Genomic DNA, 23,821 nt, shown 5'->3' with positions numbered 1-23,821 from the left:
CTGTGTGACTGAACGGCGAGGGAAAGAGAATTTCCGTGGTCGCCCTTTGAAGTGATGAGGTATAATACACAGTGTAGTCTTAGCCGTTTGCTAGCTAGCCGCCCTTTTAACGGCACGTAAAAGCTTCAAAATTCATAAAAGTGGTCCTCATGTGTGAAGATTATCCTGCTGAACACTGGTTCGCGTTTGAATAAGCTTGCGTTCACCACAGACCTTATTTTAAGCATCGCGCCAAAAACCCATTCAAAGATCCCATAGGCGGAAACATTGAAGATCCCAGAAGTGTTAGCATTTTCCGGACTCATTCCTGCGGTACTCTTATTTGGTGATCATGGTGTCCTGGAGGTAGATGTGAGCACTGCCCTTCATGAAGTGAGATCTGTGTGAACAAATGAATGTGTATGTGTGTGCAAGATGTTGTCAATTAGGCAGACATTTTGGTAATTATAGTGAAATAGTTAATGCAACTAGACATGTTTTGATGAAACACATTTTACAAAGAGATGTTACAATTTCCTACAAATCACAGTAGAAATGTAAAAAGAATTGGTAGTCACATTGAGATAGAACTTTTGCCAAATTAGTCTGAGATTGAGATTGAATGGCAGAAACATTGACATAAATAAATAAAAACATCTGCAACATCATTGTAATTCTGTTTATTTCCTAAGATATTCACGGATTCATCAGACCAATTTGCATTGCAGCTACTTGGAGGGAAAGTATTGGTGTTTAAAGAGAATGAAAATTGATTACCAATGACATGACCTGTGCCTTCCATAAGTATCTTTCATAGGATTTAATAGTTCCTCAAACCCGGGCAGCAGCAACGAACGTTTCAGCCAAAGGCCTTCCTCAGTGTTGACAATGCTGAGGAAAATGCTGGGCTATGCAAAAGGGACATTTAAGTACGGTATATTCTCTGCTCAGAAAATAACTTTTGGGGAGAGCTGTTCATGTTCCTGAAGTTTCCAAGATCACAAAACAAGTGGAAGATTTCCCCTTCCTAAACTTTGATTCAGTGGACTGCTTCAAATGTCTCTTCAAAATATGAGCCTCTATAATTCTATGAGATGCTGTCAAGTGTCAAGACTTTTCTGCGGCTTCCTGACTCTAAATGGCTCTCAATATCTTTCCAAGGACGATTCAGATTTACCTTTTTATCTCTGCGATACTTTAAACTATGAGGTCTAGTAATTAAATGTCTAAATATATTGAGGCTGTGAAGAGGCAAAATTCACAATCACCCTGCTTCCACTGGGCCTAAAAGGTACAAATGAACACTTGAATGAGGTTCTCACTTGCCTTTTTATTCCATATTCATGATCTAAATAGGTAAATTCTGAAGTGAAATGAACAAAAACGGTATAATTGTAGCAACTTTTTGGGGGGCCTTTTGCCTGTATTTGATAGGACAGTAGGCAGACAGGAAGGGTTGGAGAGAGAGAGGGATGACATCCAGCAAAGAACCACGGGTCAGATTCCAACCCGGGTCACAAAGACTATGCCTTTGTGGTACGTGCTCTACCAGGTGAGCCACTGGGATGCCCCATTGTTTTGTAATAAAGATTACCGGTACACATTGAAAGTAAACTGCCCCTAAATGATGAACAATTTTTTTGTAAGGTGCTGTATGACTAAGCAGGGGGGGGGGAAGTAATATGATGCTTAAAATATACAAAATAGTCATGTTTATTTGTACATTTGTTCCGGAAACATTTCTACCATTTTTGTCAGTGCGCTCCATGCGTACAGAAAGACATTAACAGGGTGGCTTATGAAGGAGTTCCAGTTGGTGTTCAGCAGGTATCTGACTCATCCAGTTTTCTCTTTCCTGAGGATCCCTCTTTAGACACACTCCACCACTGTAAGTCCAACTCCTCTCTGATGTGACGAGGCTAGGAAGTGAAATGGATGACAATGTTGATTTGGACAAAACTGCTGCAAAATAAAACATAAATTTCAACTGGGTTCCTCCAAAATGTACATTGGAAAATAGGGATGCACGATATTAGATTTGTGTGTGTGTGTTTTTGCTGATATCCGTTAATGCCGATATTTTCGAACTCTTTTGGCCAATTGAAATTACATTGAAAGAAATGTGTGCATATCTAAATTGGCAGAGAACATCAAGTCTCTCCTGTAGTGGAATAACTACATTATTATGCCTGCTCTTATCATGAGTGGCCCACTGGCAGATGCAGACATAAATACAATGCTTTTCAAAATGTACACATTCACTGGGCAAAATAAGAAAACTACGTCGAGCATTTAGGCATAATTAAGCCGGAGTAATTTTTTTGGCTTGTCATATCGGCAGAAATGTTTGGGGCTGGGGCTGATGATGTGCCGATATCATCGTGCATCCCCACTGGCAAAGTGCTTCTTGGTTTGCAGGATGAGGTTAGGCGCGCTTCTACCCAAGCAGCCCAGCAGGCTGGTCCGGTGCTCTCAGAGGGCAATCTTAGAGACTGAGGCTTCAGACGAACATCCAAAAGGAGACTGGAGCACACGGATCAAGTGTATACAGGATTCTTTATTGACTAACGTTTCGACAGTGTCTTCATCAGAGTCATATACAGCAATGACATTTTGTCTTTTAAATAGCCTCCCCACAATTAAAGCTGATTGGTGTCATTTGATGAACCTCTCACACGACTCCAAAACAGAACATTTTGCATAATGAATGCTTTTGCAGTCAGTCAGTTGGGTCTGCAAGTACTTTATCAGACCGGCTTAAAAACATCACTTGAAATTCTCACGTTTAACAAGACGTTTTTACGTTTTTCCCTCTCACTAAAACCCTGTTTTGACATTTCCCTCTAAAACCCGTTGGACAGGACTAATGCTGTCTGAGATGAGGTGCGGGCCGACACAGCGTACAGTACCTGTCTGGAAGACTTGATCAGTGTTGCAGTGCGCAGGCTGCAGGGCATGGAGCCGGGTCTCTCCACTCGCTCCAGCAGGACCCTGGTTCTGGGGACGTGACTCCACGACAAACCCAATCCCACCTGCACCTCCCCGCTGCCACTTCTCGTCACGTAGTTTGTCACCTGTGGACACCAGCCGCCGTTTAGTTCAGTCAGTGGTTTCCCCTTGGGAGATTATCAAAGCCTTTCTTTATTCTGCAGGCATTAAACAGACACAATACAGGCTTTAGAAAACCCCAAAAGAAAAGGTGGGACAGCCAGCTTGTCCCCTTACGCACCCTTTCAAATAATCTACTTTTTACTTCAGTTCAAATGATTTGAGGTTGAGGCAAACTTGCTTTGTGCATGCTCTGTAATGCGATTAGTTAAAATCTCAACACAATAACCTCCAGTTATAAGGCACAATGCAAACAAGGAGTTTTTGTTTTTCATTTTTAATACACAGATTAATGGCCTTTTGTTTTTAACCTCTGTTTTGTTCAGTGCTATAGCCAAGGGGGGAGGGGGGGAAGTCTTAATTATGTTTTAATTTCAGGCCTCAAGGCAAAGAAAATTGAAAGGGTGCGTAGACTTTTGATGTCCACTGTATATGCCCCTTGCATTTAGAACAGCACACGTCAGAGACTTTGTCCTTACCAGAGCGGCAACATTGAAGTCCTTCACTATAGTCTTAAGAACTCCTGCGACTTGTACTATCAAGGACATGCCTGGAGGGACAGGAAGTTGTACAGCGTTTGTCCGTGTATGGAATACTTTGAACATCTATGAATGTTACTTTTGAACAATTCAACAGTAGCAATTCAAAGTAGACAATCTTGTGAGAATTCTTGTAGGTGAATCGCTTTATTTTGAGTTATCTTTGGTTATCAAATATGCGAAAATAGAAATTTGTTTTCCTGGACATTTCTAAAGAAATCGTGATGTACTTCACTCGTATTCACTCCAACTACAGAACTACATGAACCTTCTGGTCTTAACCCCCATTTTGCAGTTGCTCGTTTTTGTTTCGGACAGCACTAGCTATCACAAATTTGAGCCGTGTCTAAAATGGATGTTTTTGGGTGCTGGGATAGAGACGTTTGTGTTCACAAACACTGAATGAGCTGTATGAGGTCATACAAATAATGTGTTAGAAGTTACCATGACTGTCCAATGCTTTGTTCATTTTCACACTTTGCATTTGTTTTGTTAGGACTGTAAATAACTTTCCATGCTTCAAAAATATGTTGGAACCCTGTTATTCATGACAGACAATTGAGATTGACAAGACTCTGGTGGAAATGGCCTTGGGTGTGATGGACTAGCAGAAAGAGATATTACCTTCATTTTGTTTGCCTCCCAGTATAGGAGCGAGAATAGCGGACACTGAATCCAATATCACTGCCTTCACTGAGCCGCCGCCAACACAAGCCTAATCCAAGATGGGACAACATTAGATTCTTTACATGTTGATGCTCCTCATTGAGAGCTTTGACACTGATATATTTAACTGAAACTAGGGTTGCACATTGATATTGGCACGTCTTCGGTTTCGGGCGATAAAGGCATTGGCCCAAAACTAACATTTCTGCCGATAAGACTAAATGAGATTAAGATTAAATTACCCTAACCAACTACAAATATGGCATATTTTACATAACCTAGGTTGAAGTAGTTTTCTTATTTTGTCCAGTGAATGAGTACAATTTGCAAAGATCTGCATCTGCCAGTGGGCCATCATGATAACAGTAGGCAACTAGGCATAATAATGTGTTACTTCCACTACAGGAGAGACTTGATGTTCTCTGAAATTAGGTGGGGAAAAATGGGCGCATATACAGTAGACTATCTGTATCGGCATTGTCAATCCTGCCAAAAGAGTTGGAAAATATCAGATATTGGTAAAAAAAAATCAAATGTTGTACACCTCTACTGAAAACAGAAAAAAAGGAGAAATAGCCACACACAAACCTGCTGAAGCCCGCCACTGCGAAGATTGTACAAGCAGCTAAGTAAGGAGAAGATGTCAAACACATGAAAGATATGGATCCTCTGGAGAGCTTCCATCTGTGAAATGATGTCTCAGTGTCATGCTGCTGCTTGTTTCACACCACTGTTTCAATATCAGACATCACTGAATCTGTTTAAACCTGAATGCAGCCTCTCGGCTCACCTGCTCCTCCACGTTACTTGTTTCAGCCTGTAACATTTGAAGCAAGCGGCTGGCAGACAGTCCTCCTGTTGTATCGATGTATATCACACTCTGCTTCAGTTGGTAGGATATATGGACCGCAACGCCAAAACACACCTAGAACACAACAGAAGCGTGCCAGTAATGGTTAGACATAGCATGATGTGCAATTTGTGTTGACAATGCAAGAGGCAAAATTGCTCATCTTGAACAGTACAAAATCAGCCATAGTACAATTTCTCTTTCTTACAACAGCAGAGGAAATAAAGAAAATGCATAGGCTACATCTAGCAAAGCTCTTCAGATGTGTTTTCTGAGATAATGGAGTAAACAGCAGCTTTGGGGACTAGGGATGCAATGATCATAGATTTTAATGATACGATTATAGTCTGAGGGCAAAATCACTGTTTCACAATTATTATGCTCCCCCCCCCCCCCCATTCCCTCCACAATTGTACTTGGCCAATTCCCTGTTAGGGGTATCCCGGTCATTGCTCCACCCCCTCTGCCAATCTGGGGAGAGTTGTAGACTAGCACATGCTTCCCCCGACACATGTGCAGTCACCAGCCGCTTCTTTTCACCTGACAGCGAGGGGTTTCACCAGCAGGACATAGCACGTGCGAGGATCATGCTATTCCCCCCGAGCCAGGTTAATTCTACCAAGTTCCACCCTCCCCTGAACAGCCCCTTACAGAAAAACCACATGAACTTCACATGTGCAAAAAATCACATGTGATCACATGTGATTTTGCACGTGATTTTGAAAACATGTTAAATTTCACATGTGGAACATGCCCATGGGAAGCATGTGGTTTTGGAACATTTTGACATGTGAAATGTGTGTAAGTTCCCATGTGATTACATGTGAAACCCATGTAAATGTTGCTATACAACATGTGGCAAAATATTTGTCACATGTTATAACAAATAATGATACACATGTGAAAATGTTCCAAAACCACACACTTCCCATGGCAAAGCACATGTTTCACATGTGTTTCACATGTTAAATTTAACATGTGTCCACGTGTTTCACCACATGTGGACACATGTGAAACTTGTGTTTTTTCTGTAAAGAGGTGCCCCGCACAACCAGAGGAGTCGCTAGTGCAGTAACCAGGACACATACCCTTAATCCGTCTTCCCAGCAACAAACACGGCCAATTGTGCCTGTATGGACTCCCACGTCAAGGACCCCTAAACTGACACAATTTGTCCACGGACCCTGATTTGATAACATTTTGTGAGGGAAAAAGGCATGCACATCACATTGCCCACTGGGCTGGAGGCTGGATCAAAAAAATACCTTACGAGAAAGAAGGATCCGCACACCAAAAGAGCTCCCGTTTCATGTTTGGAGCAGCAGCTCTTCCTCAGCAGTCTTGAGGAAGAGCTGCTGCTCCAAACGTCACACAAATAAAACTTCAAATGGGACCTATCTTTGGATTAAATTTTGTCCCAGGGTCCCCTTTTTTTCCCCCCATGACCAAAATAGCCATACATTCTGTCATTGCCATTGTGGATGGAATTATAGTGACAGTTAAGTGTAAATTATTTTCCTTTTTGCTGGGGACCCCTGGGGATCCCCGGACCCCACTTTCAGAACCAATGCTCTAGGCCAGTGGTTCCCAAAGTGGGGGTCGCGGGACACCACTGGGTGGGTCACGAGATGCTTTCCTGAATGTGTGAAATTAGCCTAAATAATGTGTGAACTACAGAATGTGTGAAATACAATTTAACATCTATTAAATTTTAACATTTTAACCATAATTGTTATGTTTTATTTGTTTTGTTTTGTTTACACAATTCTCAGCATGTGCACACAAACGTTTGCTTCAACCACCTAAAAAGTTTGGGACCCCCTGCTCTAGGCCGGGGGTGAATATGTTTTGTGGTCTGTGAAACTAGGATGTGAAGTTGTGTTGCTGAAATAAACAAAGGGTGATCTTTTAACTGTTCAACAAGGAGTTGTCTGCGTGTCCGACCTAGAGCACAACTTCCACAGTACCATAAGAGCATAGTACCGTGATGTTTTAAACGGCAGTTAATAGTGAAATGGGTTAATGGCTGCATCCCTACTTGAGACAACGCAGACATATCAGGCTGTCATTATGGTAGGAAGCTGGGATATGATCACCTGGGATTTGCCAGTTGCAGGGCCTCCACACAGCTCCGTTATCTCTCCAGTGTACAAGCCTGAATCCAGCAGTTTATCTAAGCTGGAAGGAAGCAGGCACAATACATTCATCATCACAACTTGTCATCATATCTAATAAAACATCAAGTCTAAGTACATCCACAGAGCCAAGTAGCTGGGTAAACATAGCACAAAGAGTGAGAGCTTAGAGCAGTGATACTCAACTTGAGGCCAGAGAGCCAGATGCGGCCCGCGATAGGGTGCAGTGGCCCCCTGACCATTTTCTATTTCACAATGAAAACAAACATGAAATAAAGTTTGACTGAGCTCCAGCTAAATTGTCAAATACCGCCGTCTGCTCGCCACCCAGCCCAGGCACTTACAGTATATGTACTTAACTAACTGAACCTAACTAATTTAACTTAACCTAACTAACGATCCTGTGTGCACAAAATTGTCAGATTAAACTCCGGCTAACACCCCAAAAACCTACAATCCACTATGGAAAAATGTATATTAATGTTTGTTTATTAACTGGCCCCTGGCTTCTTGTCATTTTGCAAAAGTGGCCCCCAGGCAAAGCAAGTTGAGTATCCCTGGCTTAGAGTATGATCCAGACTTTTCTTAAAATTATAGTTTGGCCGCAGGAATGACATATTTTTAGTAGGCCAACCCGGAAGTTAATGAACACCACTTTCATTATTTTTGAAGCATAAATGCGATCGCCAAAAATCATAACAATTTTGTTATTTTGTGAAGATTATCTTGGTGAACACAAAAGTCTTAAGGCATCTAACCAACATCCTCATACAAACCCCCCATTGAATTCCAGACGAGGGAACCAGGCGACGCTAACTTCCGGGTTTTAGGTCTCATTCTTGCGGGACTCTATTTCAGCTGCTTCTTATCAGGCTCAGCCACTGGCTGTCTTTAAAATAAAATCTGTCAAAAATCGTTGACATCTCATTAATCTCACTGCGTGGGTGCATTCGTTAGTTACAAGCCTACTGGGCAAGTCCTCATCAAGATCTCCCTGCTCAATTAGTTCCCCTTCCACCACTCACTTTTTATTATTAGTCCGTCTATTTCATCCATTATTTTGTATGTTTAGGACAATTACAAGCAGTAATTCCTCAGAGAAAAAGATGGGCTGTTCTGCCAGTCGAGACTACGGCTGCTGTTTCAGTGGTAGACACGGATGTGATGCAATTCTTCCTTAAAAACAGCCACATTCAAGTCTTGTAGGCACTAATCCTACACTTTAACAATCTTCTTTCACGTGGATATACAGGTGTTGCAGGCTGCATAACAACACCCTAGAGTGTGATGCTGGGGCACTCAGAGAGATAGATAATCAACCTTGTTTTTCCAGCTCGCTTATTTAATTCTCTTCATTCCTTGAGGGGATGTAGTTAAGATTTCCAACCTTGTCAGTCATGTAATGCTTTCTCTGTTGCTGCCATGATGGGTAAATCTTCTCTGAGCTCTGCATTCATGCACCTGCACCAGGTCAATTATGGCTGACCTCCTCTTCTCCCTGAAGGCATCCACTCTTACCGTGCGTTCACACTGTAAGCAACACCATCAACAAGTCACCAAGGACCTCATGTCTAAACGTTGTGCACATACAAAAAGGTTGTGTACGCTGGTTTTCAGGTACATCATGTCGGAATGTATGAAAATGAACTTGAAATGAGAATGTGCGGGCTGTCCCGCAAATCTTAGGCCATACGTACGTACATTGTCTGACTTTGTTAGTTGGCGATGCCAAACTACAAAGTAGTGAAACTCTCCAAATGTTTCAAAATATTTTTTTCACTCAATTCACTGCTATATCATGAAGTAGTCTATGAAAAAACATGATTTCCACTGATCCCCTTGTGATTTGGAAAGGTCAGTACTGTGTGATGTAGGAAGTACAGTTACCCTTTATATCACTGAAGTCACGGGCCAACACAAAAGCCGGTGTTAGACTGCATGCCTAAACTGCATGTTTTTGTGTGTGTCTTTCTACCTTCTGTAAAGTTTTGTCTATCTGTCTTTTCAAATTGTGCTTGGACTCCTCAATTGCCACTTGTGGCTATATTATTGATTTGTTTCTGTGTATTTATTAATGCTACTTATCAGTGTTTGCCACCTAGTGAAGTTAATGAATCAAAAATGTTGTAACGTTCTGCAAGGCAATACCAAAGCAGTGAAAGCCCGTTGAGAACTTTGCAGCTGTATACAACTACATAGTAAGACTTGGCTCAGCAATGTTTTTCAGCGGCTTTTCCAGTGGGTTGACCAATCCTTCTCCTTTTCAGCTGTTGGATGGTGGTTACTGGTTAATGCTGTTTTGGTTGGTTATGTTCCACAATTAGTCCGTCTGCTTGGTCAACCATGCGTGTTTGCATTATAGGATAATACCGTCATCCTGTCAAGATTGAGAGTTGAGTCTCGTTTGGAGCGTGGTGGTCCATGTCCATTTGTCTGTGTCGGTCCAAGCATGGTGAATGAATTGTCATTGTCGCGGTTTGTGATCATCATCTGTTCCCCCAGTAACGGCCCCCATAACGCCTCAATAATCTGTTCCTACAGGACTGGGGCATCTTGTGATTTGCCTATGCTGATGTTCAAGCCGGTGGTCTGTGCAATTTTCTGGAACCATATTTGCCTGCATGTGTTTTGATGTACGTACGTGACAGCAATGCAATATCATCTGCATAGGTGAGTTCCTCCAGTCTGAAGGTTAAACACCACTAGAGACCTCTGCTTGGCTGATGCTGGCTCTCATCACCCAGAGCATGACTGGGAAGAGGAGAATTGCAGGAGGCAGACATACTTGAATTATTCCTGTCTTCACTGAGCATGGTGCAGAGAGGGTTGCCCTGCTTATGATGCATAGGGCTGTGTTGTGGAGGCTCGGAATGATAAATTATTTTCCCCTGGAAGTGATTCAGTGTTTATCATGGGGTCCACGGGGGGACTGCAATAACCAGAAATCATGTAATGTGCACAGCTCCTGCGCTCTCCTCAGACCTAAATATCTTCTCCTTAGTGTGTGGTGGGGTGGGGGTGATGTCTTCTCCTGGGGTGGGGTGAACAGGTTCAACCATCACTGGTGAGTCTGGGTTTCTCTGGATGAAGCACTGTGTCGGTGCTGTTTAAGAGACAGTTTTGTGTTTTGCTCTTTGTGATTTGTGTGCAGAGAACATGCTAGTCTCTATACCCTACACCAGCATATTAATCATTTGGGGCCAATTTACGGCATTTCAGCTAAGGGGGACGGCACACTCTTGTCTGTTGCGGCTCACTGCCACTTTAATCACAGCTTGTAATGAATTCCAAATGGGCAGACTATTAAAACGGTCTTTGCCATATTCAGTGAAGTTTCGATTGGAAGAGCCCAACGTTTTGTTTTTATCACATCACATTGTACCTTCAAACTGGGAATTACTGCAGTACACATGGCATTGCAATGTCACAGAAAGTGATGCTAAGAAGTCCTCCCAAATGTTGGCAGGCCACATGAGATACACAAGCTGATGAAAACTGTCAACTCTCATCACTTTTCTTCTTCGTAGAAAACATGGCCATGGCAGCAAGAAGTCTTGTAAGTTTTTTGTTGTTGTCTTTCAGTTTGTTTTTATAACATTGATTTAATTCTCATGTTTTGCTATATGCCCTTTTATATTTGCTATTATATTGCTATCTAGCAATGGTGAAATACAATTTTAATACATTTGTTTTGAGTGTTTTGATTGCTGCCAAAGGCAAAGATAAAAGCCATCCAGCGACAATAATATTTAAAGAAACACAGCTATGATTTTTTTATAGGCAAACATCATGCAAACACCTCACAAAAGATTCCAGTGTAGCGTTGGCTAGGCTTTAGGAAGTATCACCGCTATCTCTGCCTCACATTTTTCCTGGCGGACTGAGTTACGACCAAAAACTGAAATTCCCTGTCTCCATCAAGTTGTTTACATCCCTTCCTGGGGTTCAAGACCCTCAGTCACTTTATATGTATCACACTGCTGGAGGGAGGATGCAGCCGCTGCAGTTATAATATATCAAAACGTGTTCAACTCAACAACCTATTTGGAAGTGTAAAAGTACTCCTGGAAGTCCATCAAGACTGGCTTTTTTTTAGCAAGGTCTACACTTGCAAACTCAGCTTGATAGAGTTGGAGACAAATTCACATATTTTCATAATTTCATTACATTCTTCTTCGACAGACCTAGAATCATCATCTATAATGAAATTAATTTGCATCTACAAACAGTGGGGGGGTGGCGTCTACGAGAGTGTCCTACTATACAGTATATCTATTTTGATTGTCATTTTCCATATTCAGCTCATTGATTCTTCTCTCCAGTCTAACCTGTCCGTCTCAATGCTCTGAACAATACATTGAGATCGTTGCAGTGTTGTTTCCTGTGATCGACTATACAGAATGCGATACCATCTAAATAAATTCAAGAACACATGGAGGTCAATTCATCACTCAGAAATTAAAATTTTCACAACTGTGTGTTAAGTCTTAAAAGCTTCCCTTAGCTTTATTCAATAAACACTAGCCAGATGATGGTCCCTACCAGACCAAACACAGCATAAGCATGTATGTAGAGGAAGAGGAACATCATTCATTCAGTTCCCCTTCCCACCAGTAGAGTGCAGCCATGACACACGCATATCACAACTCCAACGCAATAACTAATTTAGAAAAACCACTTAAAAATAGCCATGGAGGAAAAAAACACATCTGTGGTCATTACTTATGCTGAAATGGTGAGCTTAACTCATAGTTTAACTGTAGAAAAGGTGCCATCCCATAAATTATGCCATGCTGGCCCATTTCACAGATTTGTCCAGAGGACAGCTGTCCATGCCCTCGCCAAATAATAATTCCTCTCTAAAAGCGGGATGTCTATCTGCTAAGCTTTATTCCAAATCGTCTGAAGACGCAGATATGGAACATTGCCCAGTCTTGTGATGTCAGCATGCATCTAGACACGATTGTAATGTGAAAGACAAGAGCTACAAATTGTAGACGCTATTTTAATGTGAAAGGGAGTCAAGTCAAATTGTAGACAGTACTTTAAAGTTTAATGTGAAAGGGAGTCAAGCCGGAGGCCAAGTTACTGCAGCTGATACTTCCAAGCCAAATTGAACAAGAAGCAAAGCCGTTTGCTTTACCTCGTCAAATTTTTGCTCAGTGCGAAGCCCTTTCCTGACACTCTGCTGTTCTTTCTTCAGAATTTCAATTACAGCAGCCACACTCAAGACGCATATTCAGATGATATGGCTCAATGCAAATACAATTTTGCAAAGATATTTAAAATTCTTGGTTTGGTCTGATAAAATGGATCGGTGTACAGTAGATACATCTGGATACACGACACCTTTGGTAATTTGCACTTGATTTTGTGCGTTATTGTGGGCAGTCTGTGCTGCTCTGTAAACCCGACGAGCAAATAACTGCATGTGTAATGAAACTGAGAAAAATGACTCCTTTTGAGTCATTTTTTTTAATCTGGTTCCAACAAATCTGGTTCTTTAATCTGGTTCCAACAACAGTATTGTTGGTACAGAGGCGAGTAGCACGTAGTTTACAAGTTGTCCTTTTAGTTGGTGTGAAATTTAAACCCTGGTCATGTCCTTTGACCTTTGAAAAACACAGAAAGTATTGACTGCTGCTTATCTGTGCAGGGCAGTGCAGTTGTGACCGACCATGAACAAATCCCTCCCTAACCTAAAAGCAAATCCAAGACTATGACGTGTAATGCCACGACTGGCACTGATCAAGAAGCCACTTCATTTCTTAATGTTGTGGAGAATGTCACATGACAGTGCAGTGCTTTTTTCCCCCAAGGATATGGACACACTGGTACAAAACCGTGAGAACTTAAAAAAAGTGTAATCAAGCATCCACCAGATCAGCTTGCCATTCACTATAAACTGAAAACCTTCAGAAAGTGTCTCTTGATGACACTGCGAGCAGAACTGTCCTCAAGAATTCACGTGAATTTGATAGTGAACTTTAGATGAACGCGTGTGCTCCGCTGTGTGCAAAAAGTCTTTACCTAGGATGTCCTGTGGAGAGGATGGCTGTCGAGCTCAAGAGTTCCTCGTACAGATCGGCGCCTGAGACGGGGAAGGCTGTGTGTTGGGCCAGCAGCACTCTGCGTATGGCAAACAGAGCCTGGAATACAAAAGGCACAAAGACACACAGCTGCTTGCATGGATCAACCATTTTGCATTCAGTTTAGACATGTAGATGGTTTTGCTGCCATTAGGAGGGTTTTTGAAAAGTTGCTCTTTAAAATACTGTTATCAAGCTCACACTGTACACTCACTTTATGTCTTGTTAAGAAACCTTTGAAAGTTTGTTAGATTATTGTAAGATTATTAAAGCTAGGGCTGCAACTAATTATGTTCATTATCAATTAATCTGTCTTCTTGTCTTGACCAACAGTCCACGGCCCAAAGATAATCAGTTTACTGTCATAGAAGACTCAAGAAACCAGAAAACATTCACATTCAAGAAGTGACATTTATATTCCCCCCCTTCTTAAAAATTAGTGTAAACGATCAATTGATTACAAAAAAATTTTTTGATTAATTTTCTGTCAATAGACTAATGGATTAATCGACTAATCGTTGCTACACTAAGCGACTTTGCAGGTTGGGTGGCAAGCGGCAGAGAGAGGTTAGAGGCAGCAATATGAAAGAATTTAACTTCCATACCCAGACATCCTGTGATGTGATGTGGGGAAACTGCACATAGCACGCTCATGTTTACCAACCCGTCCATAAAGTGATGCTTTATCCCAAAGGAAACCACAAAAGACAAAAGATCTAACGTGAGTCCGGCTTTCTCTGGACTCTCGTTTTGATGTGTCGTTTCCTGGGTGGAGAAGCGACTGTTCCCAACACCACCACTATATGGGTAAATAGGGCCAATCTACAGCGTCTCAAGTCAACAGGGGCAGTGTGCTCAACTGGAGGGATGCTTGTTATCAACTCGGGGAATGGCCACAGGCAGAACGAGCTGGCCAGGAAGTCACCGGCTCTGTCACCCGGGATGAACCTGGGCTTGCTGGAGCCTGGAGGCAGTGGTGGGAAAAAAATAAAAGAATGGTGAAAAGCTCTGTGGCATCACAGATGAAAGCTTCCACTCACTACATAATGACCTGTACACAGTACAGAGCGCTTACAGCTCATACCACCTTCACTACATGATGACCTGTACACAGTACAGAGCACTTACAGCTCATACCACCTTCACTACATAATGACCTGTACACAGTACAGAGCACTTACAGCTCATACCACCTTCACTACATAATGACCTGTACACAGTACAGAGCACTTACAGCTCATACCACCTTCACTACATAATGACCTGTACACAGTACAGAGCACTTACAGCTCATACCACCTTCACTACATAATGACCTGTACACAGTACAGAGCACTTACAGCTCATACCACCTTCACTACATGATGACCTGTACACAGTACAGAGCACTTACAGCTCATACCACCTTCACTACATGATGACCTGTACACAGTACAGAGCACTTACAGCTCATACCACCTTCACTACATGATGACCTGTACACAGTACAGAGCACTTACAGCTCATACCACCTTCACTACATGATGACCTGTACACAGTACAGAGCACTTACAGCTCATACCACCTTCACTACATAATGACCTGTACACAGTACAGAGCACTTACAGCTCATACCACCTTCACTACATGATGACCTGTACACAGTACAGAGCACTTACAGCTCATACCACCTTCACTACATGATGACCTGTACACAGTACAGAGCACTTACAGCTCATACCACCTTCACTACATGATGACCTGTACACAGTATGGAGCGCTTACAGCTCATACCACCTTCATGTGGCAAGAGGTATTGCAGGCGCTCCTTAAAGAGCATGGGGCAGGTTAGAGACCCCAATCAGTCAATGTGTAGGTGAATTATGGAGGAACTCGATTTTCACATTAAGACACTTACATATACACTACAGTGACTTCTGGGGTCGTTTTATTTTTTTAACTTTTATTTTGACATCTTGGATCCCAAAACTCCGACGTCACAGTGGGGAGTCGCCAGGCATGACCGTCTGTCCCTCTGTCTGTCCCTCTGTCTGTCGTCACTTAGGTCAGGGCTGTCAGTCACACACTATGGATGCTAACGCCGGTTTTCAGGAGGAAGAGGAGGTAGCAAATGTTTATGTACATGAATACGATGGCCTCAGCCTAATTTTGACAGTGAAAGAGAGCAGGAACAGCCCAGCTATGAAACAACGGACCGCGGAGAGAGTTGAGAAAGCAAGCGAGGCGAGCGGAGGCGGGCCGAGGTGCGGACTGTAATTCGATACACACACACGCACGCACGCACGCACACACACACACACACACACACACACACACACACACACACACACACACACACACACACACACACACACACGCACACACACACACACGCGCGCAAAAGTGACGTATGTGTCCAGCCATCTGGCCGAGTTTTCGAAGTCCCGAACACAGTGAGAAAACCTCCCGAAGCTGCTGCAGAGCAGAGCAGAGCAGAGCAGAGCTGATCGCAGAGCTTTTCTGTACGGAGGTGCAAAGTCTACGTTGAAACGTAGACAATCGCGGCCTCTCATTGGCTCAGATGTCTACGTTCATGTACAACGTAGACAATCTCGGCCTCTCATTGGCTCAGATGTCTACGTTCATGTAGACATCTGAGCAAATCCGAGAGCCATATAACGTAGACTCTCCTCTCATTGGTTCTGGCCTGCTCCCCCCCAGTCGCCCCACCCACCCTCAACAAAGAAACTGTTTTTCAGAGCCGCCATTTTTCTGCCGTCGAAAGTCACAGTCTGTTGGATTGTGTTGGATTGTCTTATTTCGCCTTATTCAGAGAATTTCTCCGCGCTAAGAGGTAAGAGCTGGATTTTATATCTAATTATGCGATAAAAGCGAGTCTTGTTGAGAGGAAAAACGTAACGTAACGTTATTTGCAGGGCGAAACTCTGTTCGCCAAACTCTATTAAAATACATGCCGTTTTCGCCGAGCCTCAAAAGGGCGAGGACAGCCCGGGTTTTATGTTGTAATAGTTATTGTATGTGTATTAAATGTATGCCGAATTGATTGGTGTTGCCGTGCCATCCATTTCATATGCTTAAAATAACCCAACTATGCCGCTGCTGCGTTAAGGCCGCCGCTGGGCTGTGTGGAGAATTTAACGTTAACCGACTGTATCGTGTTGACTTGCAGATAACGTTACCTGTTATAGTAAACATGAATTACATATTTCTAGCTGTGCTGTCTGTAACTGCCTAATGCTCGTTGCTGCGTGTGTAGCTTTGAAAGTGACATGTGTCATGTTGACATGCATAGCTTGCATGCATAGCTTACTCTCAAACCTAGGAAAATTGGCATAAATGCATCTAGCTGGCCTGTGTACAGCATTGCATTGCAGAATGTAAAATTGATAACACTTGTTGCTGCGTGTGCAGCTTTGAAACTGACATGTCATTTTGACATGCAGATAACATGGCTTACTGTCAAACCTAGGAAAATTGGCATAAATGCATCTAGCTGGCCTGTGTACAGCATTGCATTGCAGAATGTAAAATTGATAACACTTGTTGCTGCGTGTGCAGCTTTGAAACTGACATGTCATTTTGACATGCAGATAACATGGCTTACTGTCAAACCTAGGAAAATTGGCATAAATGCATCTAGCTGGCCTGTGTACAGCATTGCATTGCAGAAAGTAAAATTGATAACACTGTAAGCTTTGAATTGAATGAATATGCTTATCTTTGCTCTAATCTCTTTGGTAGTATATTTAGTTTAATTTGATCAGTCATGCCGTGAAGACTAACTAATAGTCCTTCTCAAACTACTTTCTACAGGATGCTACCTTAGTCAATCAAAATGTCTTAGCTGTCATTGATTGTGTTGCATAGTTCTACTGTTGACAAAATGTGATATTGTAAGTCGCTTTGGACAGAAGCGTCTGCTAAATGTCATAATGTTAATGTAAATGTAATGTAACTAGCTCAAAATCTGTGCTGTCATTTTGCAGAATGGATTACCGTGTCAGTGAGGGCTGGTGGGTTTTGGTCCACACAGCCAGGAGACCTACGCCGGGCTCTATGAGTCCACCAGCCCTGGGCTCCCAGGGTAAGTGTTGTAATGGATTAATTAATTGCAGTGATTGTGTGTGTGATGCTGTGTGAATCACTGCTCTGATGTTTTGTGCTCATAGCTATGTGAGCTGGGTGAGGAGAGAGCGTGTGTGTGCGCCAGGGTCAGCCATGCACATGCTCCAGTGCTACGTGCACGGCCGGGACCAGGAGAAGAGGGCGGCCGCCCCCCCCCCCCCCCCCCCCCCCCCCCCGGAAAGCCCGGGCCCCTCCACCCTCCAGTAAGCGTCCTGTTCTTTACATGGTAACCTTTCATGACCTGGGTTACACACAACCAACAGCTTGTGAGGGGTTCTCCTGTAATTCTGTTTCTTCTTCTGTGTGTGTGTGTGTGTGTGTGTGTGTGTGTGTGTGTGTGTGTGTGTGTGTGTGTGTGTGTGTGTGTGTGAGTGAGAGTGTGAGAGAGAACAAGCTAAAAAGTTATATTGGACTATTAACACATTGAGTGCCACAGCGCTTCAGTAAAATTGTCTGCAGCCTGTGCCAGATTCACTTCCATTCAGTTGAAAACAGCTATAGAATTTTTTCTATTAGGGCTATATTGATAGGGCTGGACTTTAATGAAACATTGAACACTCCTGCTTCTTCCAAAGAAGAAATTTTGTTTCTAGACAGTTCCATTATGAAATGACAGCCTTTGAAAAAAGTGCACTTTCAAGGGTTTTCTGTCGTTTTTTTTTACTTTCCAAGATATAGTCACTTTTATGAATACCTTTTGCACTCTAATTTCGAGCACATTCACTGACTCTGGCTGGTGTTTTCTGATGTGGTGGCGTGGTGTGGTTTCTGTGCAGCCTGCGTGCCCCCCCCCCTCTCCCTCTCCACCTCTGAGCTGCGGGCTCCTCCCCACACGCACAGAGTTTGTTTTCTGAGACTCCGTTTTTGCCCCGGACGAATCCCAGCCCGCATCAAGGAAATGCCAAACGCGACTGAACGAAAAGGCTTGGTTTGTCCATTGAACTTTTGTCATAATACTGTCCTGTCCTGAGAGCACCGACCTCCTTTTGCGGAGGGGCTGACGCGCAAGAGACTCCTTTTGTATTGAAAAGGCTTGGCCGTTAGGCTTCGGATGCTGGCTTTCTGGCAGGGAATCGTGTGGAGATAGATAGAAGCATAAGAGCTCAGTTGTGAGCGCGGATGCAGCCGAGCCCACTCTCCGCTGTAGACAGAGCAATATATACGGCTCTGGCTGAAGCATGCATCGGTTTCCTCTTTGATCACGTCTTTCCCTGCTGTCTCCTGTACAAAGTAAAGGATCTGAGGTGGGTGGCGCAGCTTCCGTGTCGATGTTTAAGGTGGCGCCGTGTGATCCCTTGAAGGGATTCATGCTCACTGGCTGGGTACGACCTTAAACAGCAGAATTATGGAATAATATGAATTATGATTTTAGGACGTACACAGACGTCCTTGGCACTGAACGTTACTTTTTTTTAGGACGTGCACAGACGTCCTTGGCACTCAATGTGTTAAGATTATCCTCTATCTGGATTAGACTGCAATTATCTTTAATACTCAACCAAACCTCTTTTCAAAGAGCTTTATCTGCCATTTAAATGGATCCAAAGTCAGATTATATTCCAATCTATATGTCAATCAAATGTAGGTCACTTTAAACAATATACCGTACAAACACTAGATTTAATGGGTCGCCTGTAGCCTGAAAAACCGTCACTGGTGTTGGACTCCTGGTTCCGGGACGCGGTTCAATTCCGTGCAGTGACCACTTCTGACGGCTTGCCGGCGACTCAAATTCATTTTTGCATTTCAAATTGCATCGATTTTTAAACGGTTCAATAGGGAAACATTTAGGCCACATTACCTAGCCCTTCACACACAAACAAACCAATGAATGAGGATAGGCGAAAGACAGCATTAAACAGCACTGAGCTCTTTCCATCTATGATGACTAACTGTTCAAAATAGTGTTTCCACTAGTTAAGTGAGTACAATATAGTACTGTACAATATTTACAGGGAGTGCATTTAGAAATTCAAGGTGCTTCAGAATTGACTGTGTGAACACTAATCAACTCTGCTGTTGCACATCAAATCAAAACAAACTCAACCTCAGCCCGTTGCAAAATAAAGAAATGAAATCACTTTCACTGAGCCATGTCTAATTTCAAGAACTTTGCAGGCCCAATTTGCTCAAATTCAAGGACCAAACATGATTGAGAGATGGATGACAGGCTGGTTCCCTCGTGGACCGCATGGATTCCAGGCACAATATTGCTTACAACCATATAAGCATCTTATGCGGCTGGTTGTAAGATTGAATGTTGACAATACATGTTTGTTTTTCTGTGTTTTCCCATTTGTGTGTCTGTCTGGAATAATAATAATCATCATATGTATATCTAATATACATTTAGCGATAAATGGACCTTTACCCTTTAAATCAGGGTAAAGGTCACAGGCTAGATTGGTTTGTTTTGATGATGTCAGGATGTTCCTGGTCTGTCACACCTGGGGGAAGGCATATGCAAAACAGTGTTAGGGTCAGTGACATCACAGGTGTCTTTTTTTATCAACATAGACATTTTAGCCAATGCCGTGCAAGATCAATTGCACTTCTATACAGTCCATCCCCGCAGAGCAGAGCAGAGCAGAGCAGCGGTGCTGTGCTGTGCGGGGAGGAAAGAGCCGCAGCCTCCCCCTCCCTCGAGTGAAGAGAGAGCGTGTCACACAGCGTAGACACACACACACACACACACACACACACACACACACACACACACACACACACACACACACACACACACACACACACACACACACACACACACACACACACACACACACACACACACACACACACACACACACACACACACACACACACACACACACACCGAGTGAGAGAGAGAGAGAGGGGGACTGACGGAGGGCCCCTCCACTCGCTCTTTCCCCTCCCTCCCTCCCGGAGCGAGTGAGAGAGACGAAAAAGAGAGATAGAGAGCGTGTCACCGCGCAGACAGCAGGTACACACACACACACACACACACCGAGTGAGAGAGAGAGAGAGAGCGAGTGAGAGAGAGAGAGAGAGAGAGAGAGAGAGAGAGAGAGAGATAGAAAGAGTGTCACGCAGACAGGCAGCAGCAGCAGAGTGGAGCTGACTTGTTATCTGCATCTGCATGCAGGAACCTGGCGACACCCGACCCAAAACTCACTGACAACGACTTACTACAGGCAGCTACTGACTAAATGACTAACTATATACTAAAAACTAACTAGTGATTAACCTACCAACTAACCGACCGACTAACTGGCTGACTGATTGACTTTGACTAGCGTAGTACCTGACCTGACTATCTGTCCTGAATATGCGACTGATTTGACCATGCAGTGGGAGGGGAGAGGGACACACGCACGCGGGAGCCACTCCCCACTGTGACGTAGCAGGCTTTTTCTTGTCAGATTAAAAGTCTCTTATTTCCTTCTGAAAAAGGAAGGTGTTTTTCTCCATATTTTTTTTCAAACTTTTTTTTTTTTTTTTTTAATGATGCATTAACTTTTCAAATGGACATAGGGACAAGGTTAAGTATACATTTAGCAAAGGAATTACCCTGCTCCATGCTCTTTAAACCCCTGCATGTATAGACAGACAGTGTGCGTCACGGTGCATTCAGGTTTATGATAGACTCGCTGATAATGAGTATGGTGAGGTTGACTAGAATGTATTCATTGGTATATTTCTATCTAAAAGGCCATTCTGGGTCTGCGTTGTGTTTGTGCTCATATATCTCGATAAACGTTTGTGGAAATGACTGTTTGCATTCTCAAAAAGAGTTTATGTTATCGGTCCATAAGACCAGACCTGAATTAGGCAGAATTTCTTTCACCTCCTCTGCTCTCTCCTAATGGTACCCAGTACAAAATGGTGTAAAGCAGAAAGAGCTGTCTCTCTTGGTGAGTTTAAACTGATAATGAAGAATATGTGGCAGATAATAACAAGCTTTGTTGCCTCTCATGCCAACTTGGACTGTATTTTGAATTTGGACATTGTTTTGCTTTCTTGTTGGACTGTCACTTTTCTGTTTGTCACAATGCTTTCTTGGCGGGGTCTCACTTTAAAAAGAGATTATTCATCACAGCTGGACTAATCTGGTTAAATAAAAGCTATAAATATGTACAAATTTAAAACAAAAATGGCTCCTTACAGGACAGCTAAAGCCTTAGCCACTGACAGCCAACTAGGTTTGCTGAAAAGTTAACATGCCATGTATGTGTTCCATGTGCATTATGTCAGCATGTCATTTGATGCAACATGCCGTGTCATTATCTGCAATCTGTCAGTTTGAGCAATGTGTCAACAGGGACCATGTCCTAACTCAGTGATTCCCAAACTGTGGTCCGGGGACCAGTGGTGGTCCGCGAGGCTTGACCTGGTGGTACTCAAGAGCCTTTCTAACTGCCATCAGCCTATCAGCAAATAAGATGTTTATCTGTTGTGTCACATAAATTTTGCGCATGTTAAATGTTGTGTTGGTTATTTTCGGTCTCGCTCACAACAGTAGCTTACTACTATTTAGCCTTTCTGATGCTATTGCATGGTTAAATCAGTTAATTTTTTATGAAAAAATAAAATAATAAACAAACAAAAAATTTGGTATCCACAGTGGGAAGTGGTACTTGGTCCGAAAAGTTTGGGAACCCCTGTAACTAACTGGCCAAGGACAATTAAAATGTGTGCTTGCACTCTGCCAATATGTGGATGAGGATACATGGATGCAGACTGGTGCATTGGGTGCAATATATTTTGTTATATATGGATGGGAGGACAAAAGTTAGTGGATGTCTTAGCCCTCGCCCTTGGCTTGCCATAATTATTCATATATAACACACCCAGTGGGAGGTCTATTTACATAGAGTAAAATATTTAATTGTAGCCCATCTACTGTAAATTGTTTACTGACACAATGCAAAACTGGTGTTGCAAGTGTGTCCAAGGTCTAAATATGGAAAGCGACATGTGCCTAAGCTCCCACTCCATCCATATCAGTCAAGCCAATGTGGGTGTGTCTTATTGTTCACATATTCTTACTGCACATGAATGGTTGCAGTATATTTTCCCATTACGACAGGAGGAATCAGGGAATTTGTTTGGGATGATGGTTAGCCTTGTTTGTCTTTGTGATCTTCTGTAAAGAAATGCAATAGGCATTTTAAGTTATACTGTATGTGGTGGTATATAGTTTGGTTTTTACAAATGCGGCAGCACTTTATAGCTTTGCATGGTTTTCTAACGTCACTTCAGTAAGCCATCTCATGCATCATCATGTTGATGTATGTATAAATACCTTGTAGGACACAGAACATTTTTGAGCAAGTTCCTCAATGTCAGATGTCACCAAGTCCTCCACTGTGAAAAGAACAGACCATGTCCGTTAATACTTCTCTGCAGGGTTCCTCCTACACATTTTCAATTAAAACAACATCCATACTTTTTTCATACCTTGATTTGTTTTTGAAGATTTTGACTGGTGTTAAATGATTTACGCAGATGGACATCTTGCCCCTGCTAACTAAGTCATATCCATTGATATCACTGTATAGATGAAGATTGTTCTTCACAGCCATAATTATCAGAATATGTGAGTGGTTCTCCATCTAAAAATGCCATACAGTTCCATCCAACTCGATTGATTTATGTCTCATGTGATTTCGGTGGGTTTTTGATAATGCATGCTGACAGCGGCTGAGTAAGATCAGCATCCCTCTATCTGAACACACCAACAAAAACTGTGGACTCGGTCTACAACATAAAAGCTAGAATTATGACCTGAAACACAACATTTTCCATACTTTTCCACCCTCCCACACCCCCCTTCCAAAACGATTCGACCTGGAATGATCAAATTATTCATTTTGAATACGTTTACAGGCCTGTGTAGTAGGAAGGAACCCTGTACAGTATCTGTTTAATATAAACATGCAGGCCGACCGGGTAGCTTCTGTGAATGTTCAGGAATTCACCGCATGTTTAGAAATGACTGAAGTGAGGTGGAGCGAACGCGAACACCATCTCCCCATCACAAACACACACCTGTTTTAATGTGAGCAGCACGCAGATCGAGGACCAGTTGTTCATCCAGCCCAGGGCACATGCCGTCTCTCAAGACAACCATGACTTTGCATAGTCAACAGGTTAACGTAGCTGTACAGGAAATAAATAACATGCATCAGTCATGATTCGCCTACTAAGAGTCTAGTTTACCTGCTATGAATTGATAGCTACAGTTTACCCAACTATTAGTTCCGTGTAAAACGGCGTAACATTCTATAGAGTCCGGCGGAAGTAAACATACTAGCTTCCGCTAGTTAGTTAGTTAGTTAGCTAGTTAGC

The 23,821-nt window shown here is 42.8% G+C and overlaps 1 protein-coding gene across 2 annotated transcripts; it reads right to left on the bottom strand.

Moving 5' to 3' along the window:
• Positions 1-1,502: 1,502 nt before the first annotated feature.
• On the bottom strand, positions 1,503-23,763 carry rad51d (RAD51 paralog D). Of its 2 annotated transcripts, XM_083641290.1 has the most exons (11): positions 23,726-23,763; positions 23,522-23,632; positions 22,776-22,837; positions 13,308-13,426; positions 7,239-7,320; positions 5,083-5,217; positions 4,881-4,976; positions 4,251-4,341; positions 3,567-3,637; positions 2,889-3,053; positions 1,503-1,898 (listed from the first exon to the last, which is right to left on the bottom strand). In XM_083641290.1, the coding sequence occupies exons 2-11, from the start codon at positions 23,601-23,603 to the stop codon at positions 1,800-1,802; spliced, it is 1,002 nt and encodes a 333-aa protein (XP_083497416.1). In that variant the 5' UTR covers positions 23,604-23,632; positions 23,726-23,763; the 3' UTR covers positions 1,503-1,799. The 2 variants fall into 2 exon arrangements, with proteins under 2 accessions (XP_083497416.1, XP_083497417.1); XM_083641291.1 differs by lacking the exon at positions 23,726-23,763 and having other exon boundaries at positions 23,522-23,652.
• Between the last annotated feature and the right edge of the window lie 58 nt (positions 23,764-23,821).

The sequence above is a fragment of the Poromitra crassiceps genome (genome assembly GCF_964638095.1).
Source record: "Poromitra crassiceps genome assembly, chromosome: 1".
Classification (NCBI taxonomy): domain Eukaryota; kingdom Metazoa; phylum Chordata; class Actinopteri; order Beryciformes; family Melamphaidae; genus Poromitra; species Poromitra crassiceps.
Note: the sequence above shows the minus strand (reverse complement) of the source record. Positions and strands in the feature narration are given on the sequence as shown.